Raw genomic sequence first — 19,939 nt, 5'->3', positions numbered from 1 at the left:
ATACTTCGTATTTCGAATATGAATAAATTAAATTAACGTTTAAACTAAAATTGAGTTGGCAACATCAAGAGTTTTGGTGAAATCTTTACCTTATCTACAAATGTAGTCACGTAGTGATGTGTTAAGGCATCATAACTATTCATGTTTAATTTTGCCTTATCTTCTTGTGTTGGTTCTTTCTCTTAATGTTATTATTTCACTTTTTGATGTTAAAAAACTCAAATGATGAATGTATATTATATATGAAAACAAGGGGTGAGAAAAACAGGAAACATTATCCTTGAACTTAAGTTATTACTAGCTCCATTTAACAAAATTAAAGTTGCCAAATGATTTATCTAGCTAACAAAACCTAACTTCAATTCCACTATTTCTCCTTCTGGCCATCATTAGCATGTACCTCAACCACCACCACCACCACCCCTATCCGATTGCTTCCTGATATCTCCCTCTTCTCTAACTTTGCTATTAATCACATTGTATCGTAGTTCTTTACTCTCTTTAAAACCTTCATTTTGTGGTTTATAAGTATCACGTACACAAGTTGAAACTTTTTTTTCTTTCCTATTTATTATAAACTGACAACAATTTAATATAGATTTCCTCAAGGTCTAGTCACTTGATTGGAAACCAAAAAAAAAACCCTAATCATTAACCTATTTTGGACTTTGAAGATAACTCATTTTAAACATTCCTTATAAGATTGCTACTTATCATCGTTGTAAATCTTAATGTTATCATTTCAATAGAGGCAATGATTTCTCTATTATATATGAAAATGCTCTCTTGATTGTAAAATCCACCAATACTAGTCCTTCAAATTGGACCACCAATCAAGATCATGAAGATCAAAGCATAAACACACTACATTCATCATAATCATTACTATTGTACATTGGATATCATTTTATTTTGCTATATTCAAAGCCGTTTCTTTCACTACTTCACATACTTTAATCGTAAGGCAATTGATTAATTAAAATTAAAGACCCTTCCAAAAGACACTACCTAATTATTTTGTTCAACAAATAAACCTTTCTTTCTTTCTTTCTTTTTATATATGTACTTAGTTGATTACTATATAATGGTGACAAGCTTCAATAAATATAGGTATAGTGTTGTTCAAGTTGTCGTTGTATATTCTTTGTTTAATGGGTAGATAAATTTGACACACAAATAGAAGTATTTTTCTAAGCGTAAGTGCCTTAGTTATTATGCTCGTATTTGATGCTTTTCTTGGGGGATTTATCAAAAATTTACTACGAGTATTGTTTATGTAAGGATAGTTCTATTTAAATTATGTTGTTTTTCCTAACTTGCGCTTGTGTACGCATGATGTAATGCATATTAGAGGGTGATCTGATGAGACATAATTGATATCCAAACTACACAATATATCGTCCTCAATACAAATTTATCTCAAATAATAAAAACTTATAGAAGAACAATGATTAATAAGGAGACATAGATATATAAAATAAAGATCTCACTCAAACCCTAGAAGGATCCTTAAAAATAAGATAGGTATTATACGTTGAATATGGTAGATCGCAAAGGGTCATTAATGAGTTACACATGGTCATGTATGTATCCTTAATCATTCTATGTCTCACCTGCCACCAACCTTATTTTGTATAGATTTGCCATATTTTCAGGCTTAATTAAATTATTAGTTTATATGTATGCACTTTTAGCTGGCCATAACATATAGTAGTAACACCAGTGCTGCGTGTAACGACGTGTTTTTGCATTTTTTGTATAGAGTAATAAAAAAAATAATGTTCTTGGATTTACATCTGAATTTATACAGAACTATTTTAAAATTCTACATATGTGAAAGTTTTCTGGTATTGTTTTTTCATGGTTTAGTACTCTCTCTATTTTTATTTAACGTGACACCTTACCGGACATAGTTGTCAAAACACGACTTTGGTAAGTCATTAATATCCTTAATTGTCTTTTTTTTTTAAACAATATCCTTAATTGTCTATTATAAGTCAAAATCACCAAATAATAGTGCAAGCGGTTAGAGTGTTAGACTTTATAAAAAGAGAAATATTTATAAAAGCTACTACGTATAAAAAGTTGATATTTTTGAAAGAATATGCTTAGATAAATCTGATAAGATCGTACATGCAAATGTGTTTTTAATTCAACTATTATTTCCAATGAAGTTAATGAATCCTTAGTTAAAGAAAATGGTCAAATGGAATTTATCAAAAAAAAAATGTCAAATGGAGCAAACATTATTTTCTTTCTAAGACAAAAGAGGTTTACTAATTTGTAGTCCAAATTTTGTGAAAACTACAATATTTCCTTTGTTAAGATTTGGGCCTATTAATTGAAGTGTACGCACAAGACGCGAATTCCCTCTTTTTAAACGGATTTATAGAAAGAATTAATTTGGGCCGAAGCTCAAAACTCCAAACAAATCCAAGTACCTCTCCCAAAACCCCAAATAGTCAAATACCCTCTTTCCTAACGATAGAAAGAATTAAATTGTTTCAAGTTAGGAAACTTTTTTTCAAGTTAGCAATTACCGACTTAATTACCGTGTAGCTTAAGCCTCAAGCTAAAGAATCATGAACAAATAACTAGGGGGGCGTTTGGTTTGCAAACTAGTATGGGGTTGAAATCAGGAATGAAACTATAGTGGTATGGGTTTGGAACTTGATTCTTAATACCATATGTTTGGTATGCTTATGGAATACAATTTTTTTCTTTTATTTGATACCTAAAAGTATGGGAATGAGCCAAACCCACCCCCCCCAAGGTTTCTAAATCCCATACCTTGGGGGTTTGAGGTATGGGTTTGAAACTCTTAAAATCGTAAAACAAACATAAGGTATGGGTTTAAACCATTCTAAACCCATACCTTATACCTTAATTATGTGAACCAAACGCCCCCTAATATATAAAGCTAAATTTTTAGCCGAGAAAGCGACACTTGACATTCCAACTTTTTGTCAAGTGTTGCATGGAAATTTATAGCTATACTTCATAGGATAAAATTGTTAGTTGAGAGTTTTATTTTTGATAAAACACCAATATTTCATATGTATAAATTGAATTATATTTTTATTCAAAAAAAAATATTAGATTATAACTCTCAAAAAATACCAAGATTTTTTATTAGTCATTTACATGCCTAGTACATATTTTAAATCGTCATAAAACTATATCAATTCTTAACTAATTTTATATTAGATATATATTTTGAAATTTGACATAGATTAAAATTTATCTCAAAATTTAATAAACAACTCGAACGTCGCACGAGGCACAAAACCAGTTCTATATATAATGTAATAAGGTTTATTCTAAATTTGTTGCTAACAAAAATCACAAAATTAAAGGCAAGCTTTTTAGAGTGAAACTACTTTGATTGTACCGTGTACGTGCTATCAATGGGTAGGTTAAGAGAAACACCCGTCTGGATCGATTGCGAGCATCGTCGTCAAAAACGAAAGCCGAAAAAGCATAAAGATATGAAGATTCTCGTACAATACGAAGAGTGGGAACGTAGGATTAATTGTGATGAACAAGAACAAGATGAAACGACGTCTCCATATGTTCAAAATAAAGATTGTCTTGTATGGTTAATAGGGAAGTATGATCCCGTAGATTGTGAATCGTGTAAAAGTAAATTATTCAATTTTCTAACATCGGACGTGTCTCACCCTAACCCCGATGAAGTGTTACAAGACATGTACGAGAAGGTTTCGAGTCTTAGACATAGGGTTGCTAACTCGGAAGATGTGTATAATATTTTTGTCAAGTATGCAATTGTAAACAACTATGAGATACATTGTACTAGGTGACGTAACGTAGAGTACGAGTGGATGGTCACTTGGGTGAAACACCGGCAGGAGGAATTTTCACACGCTATGGAGGTGGTTAAGGAAGGGGAATTGCCTACGGAGGAGGGTTTTACGTGTGCTATTTGTCTCGAAGAAGTTAAAGAAGTGGCGCGACAAGAAGATGAACCTAATCAAGTATTTAGACTAGTGTCATGTGAACATATGTTCCATAATGCTTGTATTCGTCGATGGGTAAAGGATCGTGGTCATAATACTTGTCCTCTTTGCCGGGATAAGTTGCCGAAACCAAGATATCGTTGTGATTGTGATCTTGGTAAGAAAATGGCTTTGGATAATTCTAAGGCTGTTCAAACCGAGTTTGATAAATATGATAAACCCTTATAAGCTATAAGAGGTATCAGGTTAAACCAAGTCTATTGTTAAACAATATCACTTGGATCGTTTGGAACTTTCTTTGATTTCGTTATTAATCATGTGTCAAGGGATTTTGCGAAACTAATTAATTATGGTTGTTGCTACACTTAAGATTACTATACAATCTCGATTTATGTTCCTTTTTATATAAATGCATAGTAAAGGGGTAAACAAATAATCAGAGTACTCTAAATCGGAACCTGCATTGTTAGTCTGTCATTGCTTATGTGGTACAACAAGTATGTCTTTTCATGCATGATCCCAGGGAATTGCAAACCTAGCTAATATGATAAGGATACAAAATATACCCAAAATCTATCCTAATCTGGGGGTTCGAAATTGAAATTTGGACAAGAGGTTCCGGGTAGTAAAATTAAGAATCTGTTACAACATGGTCCGATTCAAATTCTCAATTTTTTTGAAGCTAGAACCTGTAGATTTACCTAATAACTAGATACGGAGTTAAAAATATCACTTAACTTCAAATTATATACCAATTCAAGCACAATTTGTAAAAAATAGAAATGAGACAAAGTTTAGTTAAGATCTTTTAACCTTCTTTTAACATCTTAACTTCAATCAATTGATTGACCTTAGTTTTATTCTTTGCGTTTTGGCTATAATTTTATTCTGTTTTTTTTGGTTAGACGTTTTGTAAAAATAAAAAAATGTTTATTAATAAATACTATTTCTTTTACACATATGATGCAAAATTGCAAATTATACGATATAAGCCGTAAAACCAAATTAATGATAATAATTACCAATTTTATGCGCTCAAAAGTCAAAACTCAATATTTATGTGAAAATTTGTATATAAATTCAAATTGATATATAACACATTTAGTATAGAAAATTGAACCTTAAGATAGAATTGTGCCATATTAGTACATATTGGCTTGATTATTGTTGATATTATCTTTCTGAATATCATTAAGCGTGAGGATAATAAACTATAACAAGCTAGCAATATTATTTTAACATCTTTTCACTAAATATAACTCCATATAATATTCCCCCAATTTTATTTTGTGAAAAATACAGTATTTTCTTTGTTAAGATTTGGGCCTATCAATTGATGAGTAATACAAAGTGCAAATTATATGACGCAAATACCCTTTTTTTATTGAATACATAGACATAATTAGATTGGGCCGAAACTCAAAAGTCCAAACAAGTTTGAAACACTTTCCCAAAAACCCCAAATACCCCACTATTTCTCAACGGTTTTATAGTTTCATGTTTAGGAAAGTTTTCATCAATGAAAATTCAAAAATCAAAAAAATCTACAAAACTTGCAATTACCGACTTAATTACCGTGTAGCTTAATTCTCAAGCTAAGGAATCATGAACTCTCATTTCTATATATAATGTAATGTAAATTAGGTTAATTGATTTTTTCTAAATTTGTTGTTAACAAAAATTACAAAATTAAAGGCAAGTTTTTTTTAGAGTGAAAATACTAAGAATTTTGGAGTGAGGATACTTGATTGTGCTATCAATGGGGAAGGCACGAGTTGACAACGTTGTGATTGATTGTGAGCATCGTCAAGCAACAACACGAAAGCCGAAAAATTGTAAAGATATGGAGATTTTCGTACGATACGATGAGTATGAGCGTTGGGTTAAGTGTGACGAACAACAAGATGAAACAACGTCGTCTCAGTATGTCAAAACTAAGATGGAGTTACTTGGGAATTATAATCCCGTAGATTGTGAGTCGTGCAAAAGTTTTTTATCGAATTATCTTACATCGGTTGTGTTTCACCCTAACCCTAATGAAGTGCTACAAGATATGTACGATAAGGTTTCGAGTCTTCGATGTAGGCTTGCTAACTCGAAAGCGTACGAGACTGGTGTCGTCTATGAAATTGTGAACAATATTGAGAGATATTGTATGTCACGTAACAAAGAGCGGTTGATTGCTTGGGTTGATTACCGGGAGCAACAACACCTCAACCACAGCGCGCAATGGAGGTGGTTAAGGAAGGGGGTTTGCCTACGGAGGGTGAGGGCTTTACGTGTGCTATTTGTCTCCAAGGGGTTAAAATTAAGGGGAACAAGAGGAAGAGATCGAATTATGATGATCAAGAAGTGGCGCAACAAGAAGAGGAGTCGGATTATTGTGCAAATAAACGAGTAGTGAGATTAGTGTCATGTCGTCATATGTTCCACAAGGCTTGTATTGATCGATGGGTGAAGGATGGTGGTCATGATACTTGTCCTCTTTGCCGGAATCAGTTGCCAAACGAATCAAGATGTCGTTGTAATTGGGAGGTGTCTAAGAAGAAAGCTTTGGATAATTCCACGACTATTAAAACTGATTATGATATAATATGTACTTAGAAGCTCTTAATTAGACTTATCAAGTAAAACTAAGTCGATTGTTATTTGTAATATGATATGAGTTGTATTGTTTGAAAGTTTCCTTGATTTCGTTATTAATCATGTATCAAGTGATTTTGCAAAACTAATAAAATTGTGTTTGTTACACTTAAGATTTTTTATGTAATCCCGATATGATTAATGTTCTTTTTCATATACATGCATGTTCTTTATATCATTCCAATTAAATAGGCTTATTCAATATTGCTCTTATGTTTTCATTTAATATTTCTCAAGCATTATCATTTATCAATATTCGATTTCAAAACAATAAGTAACTTATAAATCTTGTGGTTATTAGATCCTATGTTAGTACATTCAGAATCTGTTAATGAATTATTTCTGAAAGATTACAATAGCAACTTTGATTTCAGCAAACTTGAAGTTCACCCTAAAGAAGATCATTAATTACTTAAACCAAATAGATTATGTTTATGTCAGATTTGCTCAATCTAAATTTATTGACATTTGTTCATCAAAAAAGCAAGCAAGACATAAATAAGTTTGGAGTTAAAAATGGACTATGCACAATCACAATGATCAGTGTATAACCATATATAAGATCAAATAAGTCATAAACTTTTAATTTCTCAAAAAAATGTTCTTATCATATGCCAATAATGTAGATTATTCCAACGACCAATAAAATGCATGATTATCCCCTTCACCCAACACCCGAATATACATCAGTCCATGCTCTTCGAGTTCCTGAAAATGCGCTTCAGCGTAAATGTTCAAACAAATAATATCTAAATTTTGGGTAGAAACCATGTAGGAGATGTATTCTCGCAAAGTACATCGTCACCTTGGTAAAACTTTTTAAAACACAAAGATGTCATATCATACACACCCATATCATTTCCACGAAATTTCAACACTTTAAATAACTCCAAAATTCTTTTTCATCATCGGTAAAGTAGATAGCATTTCTTTGAGCATTTGATATATTAGCAAACATTGATGTGTTATTACCGACAAAAAGAGAAATCCATCAAACCCTCAACTTTTTCCCACAACTTTTTCTCAATGTCAAGCTTGTACACAAAAAAATCATATGTGCGATAGTACGCATGACCATCATCATCCACAAAATCCTCCTTCATTTGAGAGACTACATGCAAATGACCATCAATCACCACCATATACATCTTACCACGGCCCGCAATGAAGGTGGATAAAGAAGGACGTTTGCCTACGGAGGGTGAGGGTTTTACGTGTGCTGTTTGTCTCGAAGGGGTTAAATATAAGGGGAAGAAGTGGAAGAGATCAAATGATGATGATCAAGAAATGACGCGAAAAAGAGATGAGTCGGATTGTTGTGCAAATAAACGAGTAGTGAGATTAGTGTCATGTCGTCATATGTTCCACAAGGCTTGTATTGATCGATGGGTGAAGGATTGTGGTCATGATACTTGTCATCTATGCCGGTTTCAGTTGCCGAATGCATCATGTCGTTCAGTCGTTGTGATTGGGAGCTTTCTAAGAAGGCGGCTATGGATAATTCGAAGGCTGTTAAAACTGATTTTGATACACTTTGTACTTAGAAGATCTGAGATGTATCATGTTAAACCAAGTTGATTGTTATATGATATGAGTTTGGAAGTTCCTTTGATTTGTTTATTAATCTTGTATCATCAAGGGATGATTTGTTTATTAATCTTGTATCATCAAGGGATTTTGCGAAACTAATAAAATTGCAGTTGTTGTTACACTTAAAGATCATTTAAGCACTCCCGATTAATGTTCTTTTTCATAAACATGCATGTTCTTTTATCATATTTTCATGTTCTTTAATGTTGATAGTAAATCCAAGGAAGTGAATATAAAAAATTAAAGGTGAATTTACCCTAATCTGCAGGTTTGCTATTGTGTTGTATAAAGTCTCAACACAACTCTTAAAAAAATGTGTAGTCTTTTTGACATAATCTGTGCACCAATGTCAGGAAATAGATTATATTGTGAGTACTGATTATATTGTTCTTACAATGACATAACTGAATAACCAGTACTCATTGGAGTGTCTTAGAGAAATCCGGTTATTGACTGATACAATTTTTCCTGCCTCTGGCAGATTCCAGACTCTTCTACAGTTCTACAGTACAACTATACAAGACTACACCTGCAGGCAGCCAGATTCACACAATCAACAACCATAACAGTCTGATTGTTGGAACATAATTTCTGCATCTTCATCGGGCATCAGAAATTTATCTGGCTAGCTGCTCCTGATCAAACGAATTTCATTTTGGAAAGGTGAGAAACTCTTGATTGGACTGTCATGCATTTGGTATTTCAGAAATTTCATTTGTATGCCACCTTCATCTTTTTCTCCTTTACGCTTTCTGCAGTCATCATTAGCTTGACGGTAGTATTGAAGACAGCCTTAACACCATCTGTAGAGCCGATCATCTCAAAATCATCATCAACTACTCCATTTTCTCCAACTTTTTGGTCAATGCACAAATTGCTAATTTGCTATTACCATCTCTAGAGCCAAGTACGGAAGTGCAGTTTTCATCTCAGATACGTAATTCATAGCTATTTCAAGAAGCATTGAGAAGTAGTCATTATAGAAACCCTTTGAAGTTTGGCTAGTAAGTTGTACAAGCCATTCTGAAATAAGAAAAAGTCCACAATCAAATATTTGCATATTCAAGAGAAGCATATATAGCTCTATTTAAGCCACTACTGTACCACTACTAACATCTATCAATTTGAGATGTCCCCACAATCAAATTACACCTTTTTAAAACTAAAATCTTGACCTACCCATAATTTCCTGTCTACATTTTGGGACAGAGGGAGTATTGGGCTACTATGTAAAAATTTAATAAGATATCTAATAAGAAATTCAGAATGGCTAAAAAGTCAGCACTCGCAGTAAATATGTTTCAAAGTGTTTGCAAAGAGTGCCTTAGGGCCTGTTCTCATACGTTTATTTTCAGTTCAGTTCAGCTCAGCTCAGCTCCTAATTTCCTTCTCTTATAAAATATTCATTTCCGTTTAGTTCAGTTTAGTTCAGCTGAGTTAAGTCTATGAGAACGGACCCTTAATAACATGTACAACATTAAAAAAAAACAGAGGAAAAAAAAAAATTAGGACGGCCAAATGCTGGAATCACTCACCCACAAAAGCTGCTGAAGTTGAAATATTTTTGTTTGCATCCTCTGCCATAACAATTTGTGTAGAAACCCACTTCATGACAGTATGTATAACAAAAAAAAGTAACAAAATTAGTGATCTTTTACTACATATAACAAGTACAAATTCTAATCTTATTGAAGCAAACCTATTAGAACGATGCAGAGTTACAGCAGAACAGGCCGCCACTCTGGTCTGTTTGTAGCTCACCAGTAACTAAAATTCATAGTTGCAGTAAAAAAAAAACCAGGACATTTCAACCTCACTTTAGACAATCCACCAAACAGTCAAAATTAATGCAGGGAGAGTTCCTAATGCAGGGAGAAGTATTGCAGGATAAGATTAAGGGGTTAAAATGAGTTGCTGTTATTTGATAAACTGTTAATGCAGCATTTACAAGACGGGGTTTCTGAACTTCTCCACCAGCTGATTGATTTCTGACTTAAGTGCGTGCCAAGTTTTTAGCATTGAGAGATTCTACTCTTCTAGCAAGTTCCTCAGCCTGCAATTGGTTTTATGTTTTATCTAAATCAAGTGACTTTATGTATCACATTACCTGTTTCCTACAACCTTTATCTTCTAACAGATTCTCGATTGGATTGTTTTCTCCTCTCCTGCTTTAACCCCCCCTCATTCTGTAAGTAAAAATATATATTACGGGAGCAAAAAAAAATGACAACTATTGGCCCAAATCATCTGCCCTGATTGCGCTGCTCACTCTAACAAGGTTAATATTCTAATATTGTAATACTAGAATAACTACAGAGTATAATGGTACTATTAAGTATTAATATGGTATATCATTAAGTTAGAGCTGATTGGACCCAAATCACCTGCCTTGATATGCTAACTCACCTTGTTAAAAGTTCATGTAAATTGATTGACTCACCTTCACACTGACCCCGCGATTCCTCAGCTCCTATGTGGTGACAACAACAGGTGAAACAAGTCAAACAACAGTTCCCACTACTTGTCCTGCCGCTGCACTTGCAGGAACTCCCAACACCTTATCAGCAGGAGGAAGAACAACCTGGTATTTAAACACTACTAGTACAATATTCAATAATTGATGTTAGATTTCAATATAAAAAAGGTCGATCATAGTTTTATTCCTCTCTTTCTAGCCCACTCTTGCACATCCTAACATGCCAACTCATATACTCTTTTGACTCTGGTATATAAACAAATAAAAGCTAAAAAGGTAATGGAATACTTGACTATATCATAACCTTACCCTTACAGTTAAAAGGTCATTTACATTAGGCCGTTGATCTGAAAACAATGATGGTATGGCTCGGCTTCTTAAAAATCATAAATAAGTACACACAGTTTCATTTAGCATTTTGATTTAGTGAATTATAATCCAAAAATAAATCAATCAAAGCCTTAATCCCGTAATTATAAGCCAAATCCAAAAAAATATACGTAGGACCTTGTTGGTTGGGAGGAAAAGAAAAGAAAGAAAGGGAAAATAATGGCTTCCTATGTTTGGTTCTAAAAATTAAACGGAATTTGATAGGAAATGAAAGGAAAGGGAAGGAAGGCTCCCTTCACAAAATCTTCCCTTTCCTTTCCTCCCAAAATTGGAGGAATTTGAAAGGAAAGAAAGAAATAAAATCTATCAAGCATAAAATTAGTTTTCCCTCCCCTTTCCTTCCTTTACTAATGTCATACCATATAATAGATTCTTCTCTTTTCCCTTCCTTTACTAATAACAAACCAAACAGTAGATGATATAGTTTCTTTTCTTTCCCTTCTCTTCCTTTCTTTTCCCTTCCCTTTCTTTCCTTTACTAATATTGAACCAAATAAAGCCTAAATGTTTCAGTTCCATTGAAAATGTAAAGTAATAGATCAATATCATAAGTAAACTTGCATAGAATAATTAAAGGTTGGGAGTCAGGACACTTGAGCTGAACATACTACCTTCGGTCCAAATTACTCACAACTTTAGGGTATTATTTGTGAGATATAAAATATTCCAAAGTTGCGAGTAATTTAGACCGAAGGTAGTACAAATTATATGACGCAAATACCCTTATTTTAATGGATACATAGACAAAATTAGATTGGGCCGAAAATTTTACTGTACATAATGTGCTTACAATGACATAACTCAAATTTTACTGTCTTAGAAAATTATGGTTAAAGGCTGATATAATTTTTGCCCCATACAATTTTTCCTGCCTCTGGCAGATTCCTGACTCTTCTACACTACAAGACTACACCTGCAAGCAGCCGGAATTACAAAATCAACAACCATAACAGTCTGATTGTTGGAACAAAATTTCTACTTCGTCATTAGGCATTAGAAATTTATCTGGCTAGCTCCTTCTGATCAAACCAACTTCATTCTGGAAAGGTGAGAAACTCTTGATTGGACTGTCATGTAATTGGTATTTAAGAAGTTTCACTCGTATCCCGCCTTCATCCTTTTCTCCTTTACGCTTTCTGCATTCATCATTGGCTGTTAAGGTAGTACTGCAGCCAGTTTTAGAACCCTCTGTAGAATCGATCATCTCAAAATCCTCATCAGCACCTCCATTTTCTCCAACTTTTTGGTTAATGCAGAAATTGTAATTACCATCTAGAGCCAAGTATGGAAGTGCAGTTTTCGTCTCAGATATGTAATTCATAGCTTTTTCAAGAAGCATTGAGAACTCGTCATTAAAGAAGCCCTTTGAAGTTTGGCTAGTAAGTTGTACGAGCCATTCTGAAACAAGACAAAGTCCAAAATTAAATAATCACATATTCGCATATTCAAGAGCAGCATATATACTTATAGCTCTATTTAAGCCACTCCTGTACCACTATTAACATCTACCAATTTGAGATGTCCCCATAATCAAAATTACACCTTTTTTAAGTAAACTCTTGACCTACCCATTATTTCCTGTCTAAATTTTGGGACGGAGGGAGTACTAGTCACTACGTAAAAAAATTAACAAGCTATCTAATAAAAAATTCAGAATGGCTAAAAACCCAGCACTCGCAGTAAATATGTTTCAAAATAGTTGCAAAGAGCATGATGGCCTTAATAATAAGTTCAACATTATCATCACAGTAGCAGAAGAGCGAAGAGAAGAAGTACCTAACCCTTATGGCAAATAACAAAGGGGAAAAATACAATTAGGACATCCAAATGCTGGAATCACTCACCCATAAAAGCTGCTGGAGTTGAAATATTTTTGTTCGCATCCTCTGCCATAACAATTTGTGTTGAGACCCACTTTAATAACTGAGAGTGTATGAGAGATTTTGAGAAAGCTTTCATATATGAGATGACTTTAGTTTGGTCACCTTTATGCCTGCAGCCAAAATCTAATTACATATAGTAGAGATAACAAAATAACAGCTTCCAATCATAGGATCTAGCATCTCTCATACCAAACAAACTTCATAGCCTTGTCTGCAACAAATAACCATGTTGAAGCAAGGCTGTTTAAGTGATGGCTACAAAGACGAATTCCACATCCTGGATTAAAGAATGGGTAATCTACCAAGATGATTGCATCAAATAGGGCTTCTCGCAACATCACTTCATCAACCACGGTCTGCAGACACCAATACCAACCACAGCTAAATGTTTATATCATTAACAGATTGTAAATTCTCTTAAAGGAAAAGGATAAGTTACCCATTTATGCGTTCCGACCATTTAAACAGCACTAAGGTCCAACAAAGAGGGCGTTGTCTACAATTCAAGTATCCATTCCGCAAGGAACTCCTCTAACTGTACAGTGTAAAAAGGCTAATGGCTGACTACAACTAATGACAAATTCCACATATTGCGACACAAGGCTAAGTGAAATGCATCACCTTCACACATAATGTTGACCATACAACATCAGCAGGGTAATGGAATTAATTATCTCCAAAATGCAGCAAAGATATACTCACCAGTAGGGAGGTAACAGGCAAACTGAACTCCAACAGCATCTTGAGAAGGGTATCTGTCAAAGATCCACAAATTTAATAATATTCAGATTTTATTTTGCATCTAGTACATCTCAACTGGTGAGATGAAAAGATATTTCGTATCTAGACCCCGTTTGGTTTGATGTAAAATATTTTCAATGATAAAATAATTTTCATGGAATACATATTTTCAAAGAAAAGCACAATTGCAAATTAGTTTTCCTTTGTTTGGTTGCATACAAGAAAAGTAAAAGAAAAATAAAATAGGAGTGGGAATATGAGGATAGATGAGAAGAAGGTAAAAAGGAGGGAGGAAAATGTGTCTTCCCTTGATTTGTAAAAGAATATGTTTTCCATCATTAAGGATGCCATTTCCCACCATTGGGAAAATTGTTTTCCACCCCTTTACAAACCAAACAAAGGAAAATGGGAAAATCATTTTCCATGAAAACATTTTACATCAAACCGAACGGGGCCCAATGTACATTTGGTTTGATGAAATAACTTGAAGCTATTGTGAATGTAGAAAGTTTTTCAGAAACCATACATTTGTCAAAAAATAAATAAATAAATAAATAAATAAATAAATAAAAGGAAGTACTAAAGAGAGGTGGTAAAATATCACTAGTCTGACCTATCTTACAAAATGGTTAGAAAGTCAAAAGGGTGGTATAACTATAGTGAACACAGACAAGCAAAGAGTGGGAAGAGAGAGAGAGCGGAGAAAGGTATTAATAGTAAAGAGGACTCTTACTAACATGAATTCTTATGAACTGAATGAACAATAGGTCCCTATTAAGGCCAACAGGGCTAAGTGATTAGTTTCCATAAGGCTTCCTCGTAAGATGTCAGTTTTTTATCAGTTTCAGGAAAACAACGTAAATCTCTGCAACTTCTGGACTTGTATCTAAGCAGCAAAATTTACTTGCCAAAGATAAGAACACTCACCATTCCTTAAAACATTGCAAAGGAAAGAGACATTTCAATTCTTTTATATAGGTCATTAACATAGAGCTCTATGAGGCTATGAGCATTTACACAGTCTAATATTGTTATAGGTTACACCATTGTCACATAGGTAATCCAAACATACATGTTTATTTTTTTATTCCATCAAGCAAGATTTACATTTGGTGCATGCATCTGTTTCGGCTCCGTAAACATAGTATATCATAGCTTCATAGCAACAAGAGAGCAAGTTCACCAAAATAAACAATTCAACTTTACCGAAAAACACTTGTCTCTAGGAAAAGATCAGCCAGATATCTATATGGCCAACTCTATGCTACAAACTTTAGTCATTAGTCTCATACTTAACATGACATGAGAAATACACCAAAAGCAAATGACAGCAAAATCTTATTATATTACATCAACCAAGATAATCCACTATAAATAAATCAATAATTACACGAACAAAACATTCATTTAAGGCCTCATAAAATCATAGACAATGTAATTATAGCACATTCGTAGCAAGTGAAATTTTCTCTACAACAAGCAGTAAGGAAATCTTACCAAAGAAGTAACAACTTCTAAATCCGATAATGCTATTAACAGCCGAATTTAGGACATCTTCCTTAAGCTTCTCCTGTGGATCTTCCAACCCAAACTTCAAGCAGAGACTAAGCAAAAAGGTCTGACACATGACAATCCCAGCTAAAACACCAACCCTACTACCAACCAAAAGTCCATTTCGAGCCTCATCGCTAATCATTGGGAAAAACATCTTAAAATCATCCTTGAACTCGAAACCAATCTCCCGCCTTTGAACAGTCCAAACCTTAACCAAATCCACAAAACATGGTGAAAAAGCGATCGTGTCATCATGATCATCCACCCCTTCACAACAACACAAGCTAATATAACTCACTAAACGCTCAACCAAACAACCAATCTCTATATTGATAGCTTTATCTAAGCTAAACCTAGCATTTACTTTCAAATCAAGAACCAAATTATACAGCTCGAAAGTTAATGGAGCTAAAACAGCAACTTTCTGGAGACTACTACTACATGGACCAGAACAAGCAACTAATGACTGAAAAAGCTCCTTAATAGCTAAAATTCTTCCCAAATTATCATCCTGGGAAGCAAAATTTTTCTGGGCAATTAATTTTTTGTGGGTATGAAAATTTACAGCTGAATAAAACCAAACAATCTCAATGGTTGGGGAAGGCATTGTATGAATTAAGCGGGAAAACATCAAATTGAAATGGGAAAAATCAGAAATTCCAGATTGAATTTGAGATAAGAAAAGCTGAATTGATTCTTGTAACATAGGGTGGTAAGATTCTGCTGAGAGAGGAGAATTGGGGTTTTGAGGGTTTAAGGGATTTGTTGCAGCCATTTTTGAGCAAGAAAAAATTGGGGAAAATTGGGGGGTTTAGTAGATTATGCTGAGAATTTTGATGGGTTATGAAAGAAATTCGAAAAAATTAATTGGGATTATTGAAATTGATTGGAGTTTGAATGTAGAGTATGAAACCCTAGGTTTGCGGAATCGTGTGTATGAAGAGGGAAAAGTGTGGGGGTTCTCTGTAACGGGCGAGAATTTGAATCTTTTTTTGGTGCGGTGCCACCTAAGCTTCGAGCAAGAATTTTTTTTGAAAAAAATATAAATTAATTACTCGTATTAGTAAAGTACTAAAGTGAGCTACTCAACACTAAAAAAAATTAAAAAATTAATTAAAAAAACTGGGGGTTCTTCACACAAAAAAAATAAGTAAAAATAAAGAAAATAAAGGGATGGCTGAGGTTGGGGCAACCGATCGCGATCTGTTTAATTAGACGATAATTATCGAGATAGTTTGGCCTATTAAATGTGATTTAACATTTCAACAATACCTTACTTAATCAATTTTGACTTTAATAATGTTAGTCTACCCCTATGCCAATTGTAAATCTTTGTACTCATTTGTCCCAAAATGATATGAAGTTTTATCATAGCCGAAAACAAAAATCAAAGTAACCATACTCTCAACTTTATTTAGTCGAACATAGTACACAAAGAAGATCTATAAATCTTTACTCTTCTCCTAGAGCATCCACAATGACAAGCAATAGAGGTAATAGATTGGCTTTGCCACATCAATATTTTTATACTACATCATTTGCAAGCAATAACCTCCATAATAAGTAAATAAGGCAACAACCATGTTATACCATTTCATTTATAAAAAGAATAAAAATATATTAGTAGAAGAAACTAGCAAATCAGCCGGCAACATCAAACTAAACCGAGGAGCTCCCTTGCAAAAATCGTTGTCAGTATGTATCTTAAAACATGAAATAGGATATCTTGCCAAATTAAAGCTTTAAAGAGGGGGGTTAAAATGAGAAAATACAAGTTGATTTTCATGATAATATAAATAAAAATGGTTTATCTAGTTGCATTTTCGTAAATAAATCAACAAAATATTTCAATCAGTATGACATTTTCGTTAATAAGTCAACTTTTGTAGGACCCGCATTTTAATAAAAGTTGAATTATTTACGAAAATGTTTATGCTGACTGGGATAGTTTGTTGATTTATTTACGAAAATGTCACTAGATAAACAATATTTATTTATCACGAAGATCAACTAGAGCTCCGTCAGGTTAAAACTAAGGGTTTGTTCACTTCAGCTTAATCTCAGTTCAGCTCCAATCTATTTAGTTCAGCTCCTAATTTCCTTCTCTCGTAAAATATTCATTTCATTTCAGTTCAGCTCCAATCAGTTCAGTTTAGTTTAGTTTAGCTCAATTCAGTAAATGTGAACAGGCCCTAAAATTTATATCTCCGCACATACTAATGTTTGTTGTAACTTTACTTATTAAATATTGCAAGTAGTTCTACCCTTTGTTGTAACTTTACTTATTAAATATTGCAAGTAGGTCTAAAAGTCTAACAAATGTAGTTGCTCTTAGTTCTACCCTTTGTGGATTCTCTCTTGTATCATTCACTTAACCCTTTAGTTCACTCGTCCCTTTAGACAAAATTCTCGTTTTTCATAGGGACACTCTAGTACTCTACTAACAAACAATCTTGGCCTAGTATGACATAGAAATAAACCAATTCCAAGATCAAAAGAAACAAAAATAGAAGGTTTTGCGTGAGACCGTTTCACGTGAATCTAGTTTATAATGCACACACCCATACAATGGCGGTCACAATCCCAAACCATTTGAAACAACACCACCACCACTGCTCAACTTAATTCCAGGAAATGCACAAACTCAACGAAGAAGAAGAAGAAGACAAAGATGACGATTATGCAAGGACTTCACCATTCTTAACCACAACCTGGTGCTCTTTTCTTCGTTGCCCTCGCCAAAGACGACACCGCCTCTTCCGCCGCCGCACCATCTTCTTATTCCTCCTCTTCGGCGACTCGGGAAGCTGACGACTCCAATCAACTCGTCGCCATTAACTCGCTTCATCGACTCATTCTTTTTCCTCCTAATTCAGTTCTCATTTCTCACTTCGCTACTTTTCTCTTTCAAGGCTTTTCTCAGCTTCTTACAGATAAGTATGATCCTCTTTCTCTCTCAATATTGTCTAGTATCTGATACTTATAAACCAATATCTGACTATAATAATCTAATTTTTAACACTTTTAATCTAATATCTGGTAATTATAATCTAAATTCTGACAATTACAATCTAATATTTGATAGTTATAACTTATAATCTATTAACTGACTATTACAATCTAATTTATGACAATTAAAACCTAATTTCTGACACTTATAATCTAATATCTAATAATCATAGTATAATATCTTACCATTATTATCTAATTTCTGACACTTTTAATCTAATATCTGATATTTATAACTTAATATTTGACCATTATTATCTAATTTCTGACAATTAAGTTTTTTTTTTTTTATTTGTATGACTGAAGTCACCTGAATCCGTTCTACACAATACTTTCACAAACAAAAATTATGTTTTCTTATTAACAAATTTGTTGAGATATAATATTTGAAGCTTAGAGCCTGTTCTCTTCGGCTTATTTTCAGTTCAGTTCAGCTCTAATAAGTTCAATTCAGTTCTTATCTTAATTTCCCTCTCTCATAAAATATTTAGTTCAGTTTAGTTCAGTTCAGCTCCAATAAGTTTAGTTCAGTTCAGTTCAATCAATCAGAACATGCCCTTAATATAAGTTTATGTACCATGGTCATACATTAGAAAGTGTATCATAAAGTTATCAATTTGATTAAATTCTGTATACATACTACGTATAAGAAATAATAAAGATACTAGCAATGATTACATAACTATGAGTTTTTCACCATATCCCCTTGAATTTTTTTAAATTGATCATATACCCCAAGTTTTTCACAAAAATACACCATATACCCTTGATGACTAATGATTGTTAACTTCGCCAGTCATAAGGGTTAATTATGAACCAAACCACCCTAAATACATTCCCATACCCCCGAAACCACCCACACATTCCTTTTTCCCACCCCTAAAATCACCTTAAATTGCATTTTCTCATCCCAAAATCAATCATACGTATTTGGTTATGGAGATTTGAAGTGGTTTCCAAGGTCGAAGAAAGGAGAAGAGTGGTTTCGGGGATGAAAAAGAGAGATCTAAGGTGGTTTCGATGTATATTTAACCAAATTCCACTCATCTTATTTTCATTAGGGGTATATGGTAAATTTTTTTAACAACTCGGGGGTATATGGTGAATTTGAAAATTTTCAAGGGTATATGATGAATAAATAAAAAACTTATGGGTATATGCATGGTGAAAAAACCATAAGTCAACTTACAAAAAATTCTACATTAGCTCTGAATTTTTTATGAGTTGAGCATTATAAACAACAAAGCTCAACTTGAAAACTTAAGGACACTTGAAACTCAAGATTAGCTCTGATTATTTACGAGGTGAACTAGGTTAATATTTATGATTTGATAAATTTCTGTTTTTTTACAAGGCGAACCAAGTTAATATTTATAATTGACAAAATTTGTCAATCGAGTGGCAGTATTCTAAATAAGTGTACTTTTTTTTTTTACAATTCATGGGCAAGGCCGCTATAAAAAAAAGTGCACTTATTTACCATATTGTTAGTAGATTGACGAAATTTGTCAATTAATATAAAGAAAAATTGGCCACAACAACACTAACTATGATAAAGGTGCGTGTAGCAGCACAACCTTTCAAGGGTGCAGTTTACAGCACAAACTATGTAATTGAGTGCACATATTAGCATAAATGATACTAATGAACTAAGGTTCCATGGAAAAAAGTGGAATC

At 33.4% G+C, this 19,939-nt stretch overlaps 1 protein-coding gene across 1 annotated transcript; it reads right to left on the bottom strand.

Annotated features, from left to right (window-relative positions):
- Positions 1-11,807: 11,807 nt before the first annotated feature.
- Positions 11,808-16,211, bottom strand: LOC145593031 (uncharacterized). The gene is made up of 5 exons (XM_081649540.1): positions 15,197-16,211; positions 13,661-13,713; positions 13,148-13,314; positions 12,920-13,068; positions 11,808-12,473 (listed from the first exon to the last, which is right to left on the bottom strand). The coding sequence occupies exons 1-5, from the start codon at positions 16,026-16,028 to the stop codon at positions 12,085-12,087; spliced, it is 1,590 nt and encodes a 529-aa protein (XP_081505666.1). The 5' UTR covers positions 16,029-16,211; the 3' UTR covers positions 11,808-12,084.
- Positions 16,212-19,939: the final 3,728 nt, after the last annotated feature.

This window comes from Chenopodium album, chromosome 18 (genome assembly GCF_948465745.1).
Source record: "Chenopodium album chromosome 18, dcCheAlbu1.1, whole genome shotgun sequence".
Lineage (NCBI taxonomy): Eukaryota > Viridiplantae > Streptophyta > Magnoliopsida > Caryophyllales > Amaranthaceae > Chenopodium > Chenopodium album.
Note: the sequence above shows the minus strand (reverse complement) of the source record. Positions and strands in the feature narration are given on the sequence as shown.

What these genes read in the sequence shown, in the direction of transcription:
- LOC145593031 (XM_081649540.1), bottom strand. Translation starts at nt 16,028, where the DNA reads ATGGCTGCAACAAATCCCTTAAACCCTCAAAACCCCAATTCTCCTCTC. An exon ending in TAGAAGTTGTTACTTCTTTG is followed by an intron (nt 13,714 to 15,196) that starts GTAAGATTTCCT and finishes GATCTTTGACAG; the next exon opens with ATACCCTTCTCAAGATGCTG. An exon ending in AAGGCTATGAAGTTTGTTTG is followed by an intron (nt 13,069 to 13,147) that starts GTATGAGAGATG and finishes TTTTGGCTGCAG; the next exon opens with GCATAAAGGTGACCAAACTA.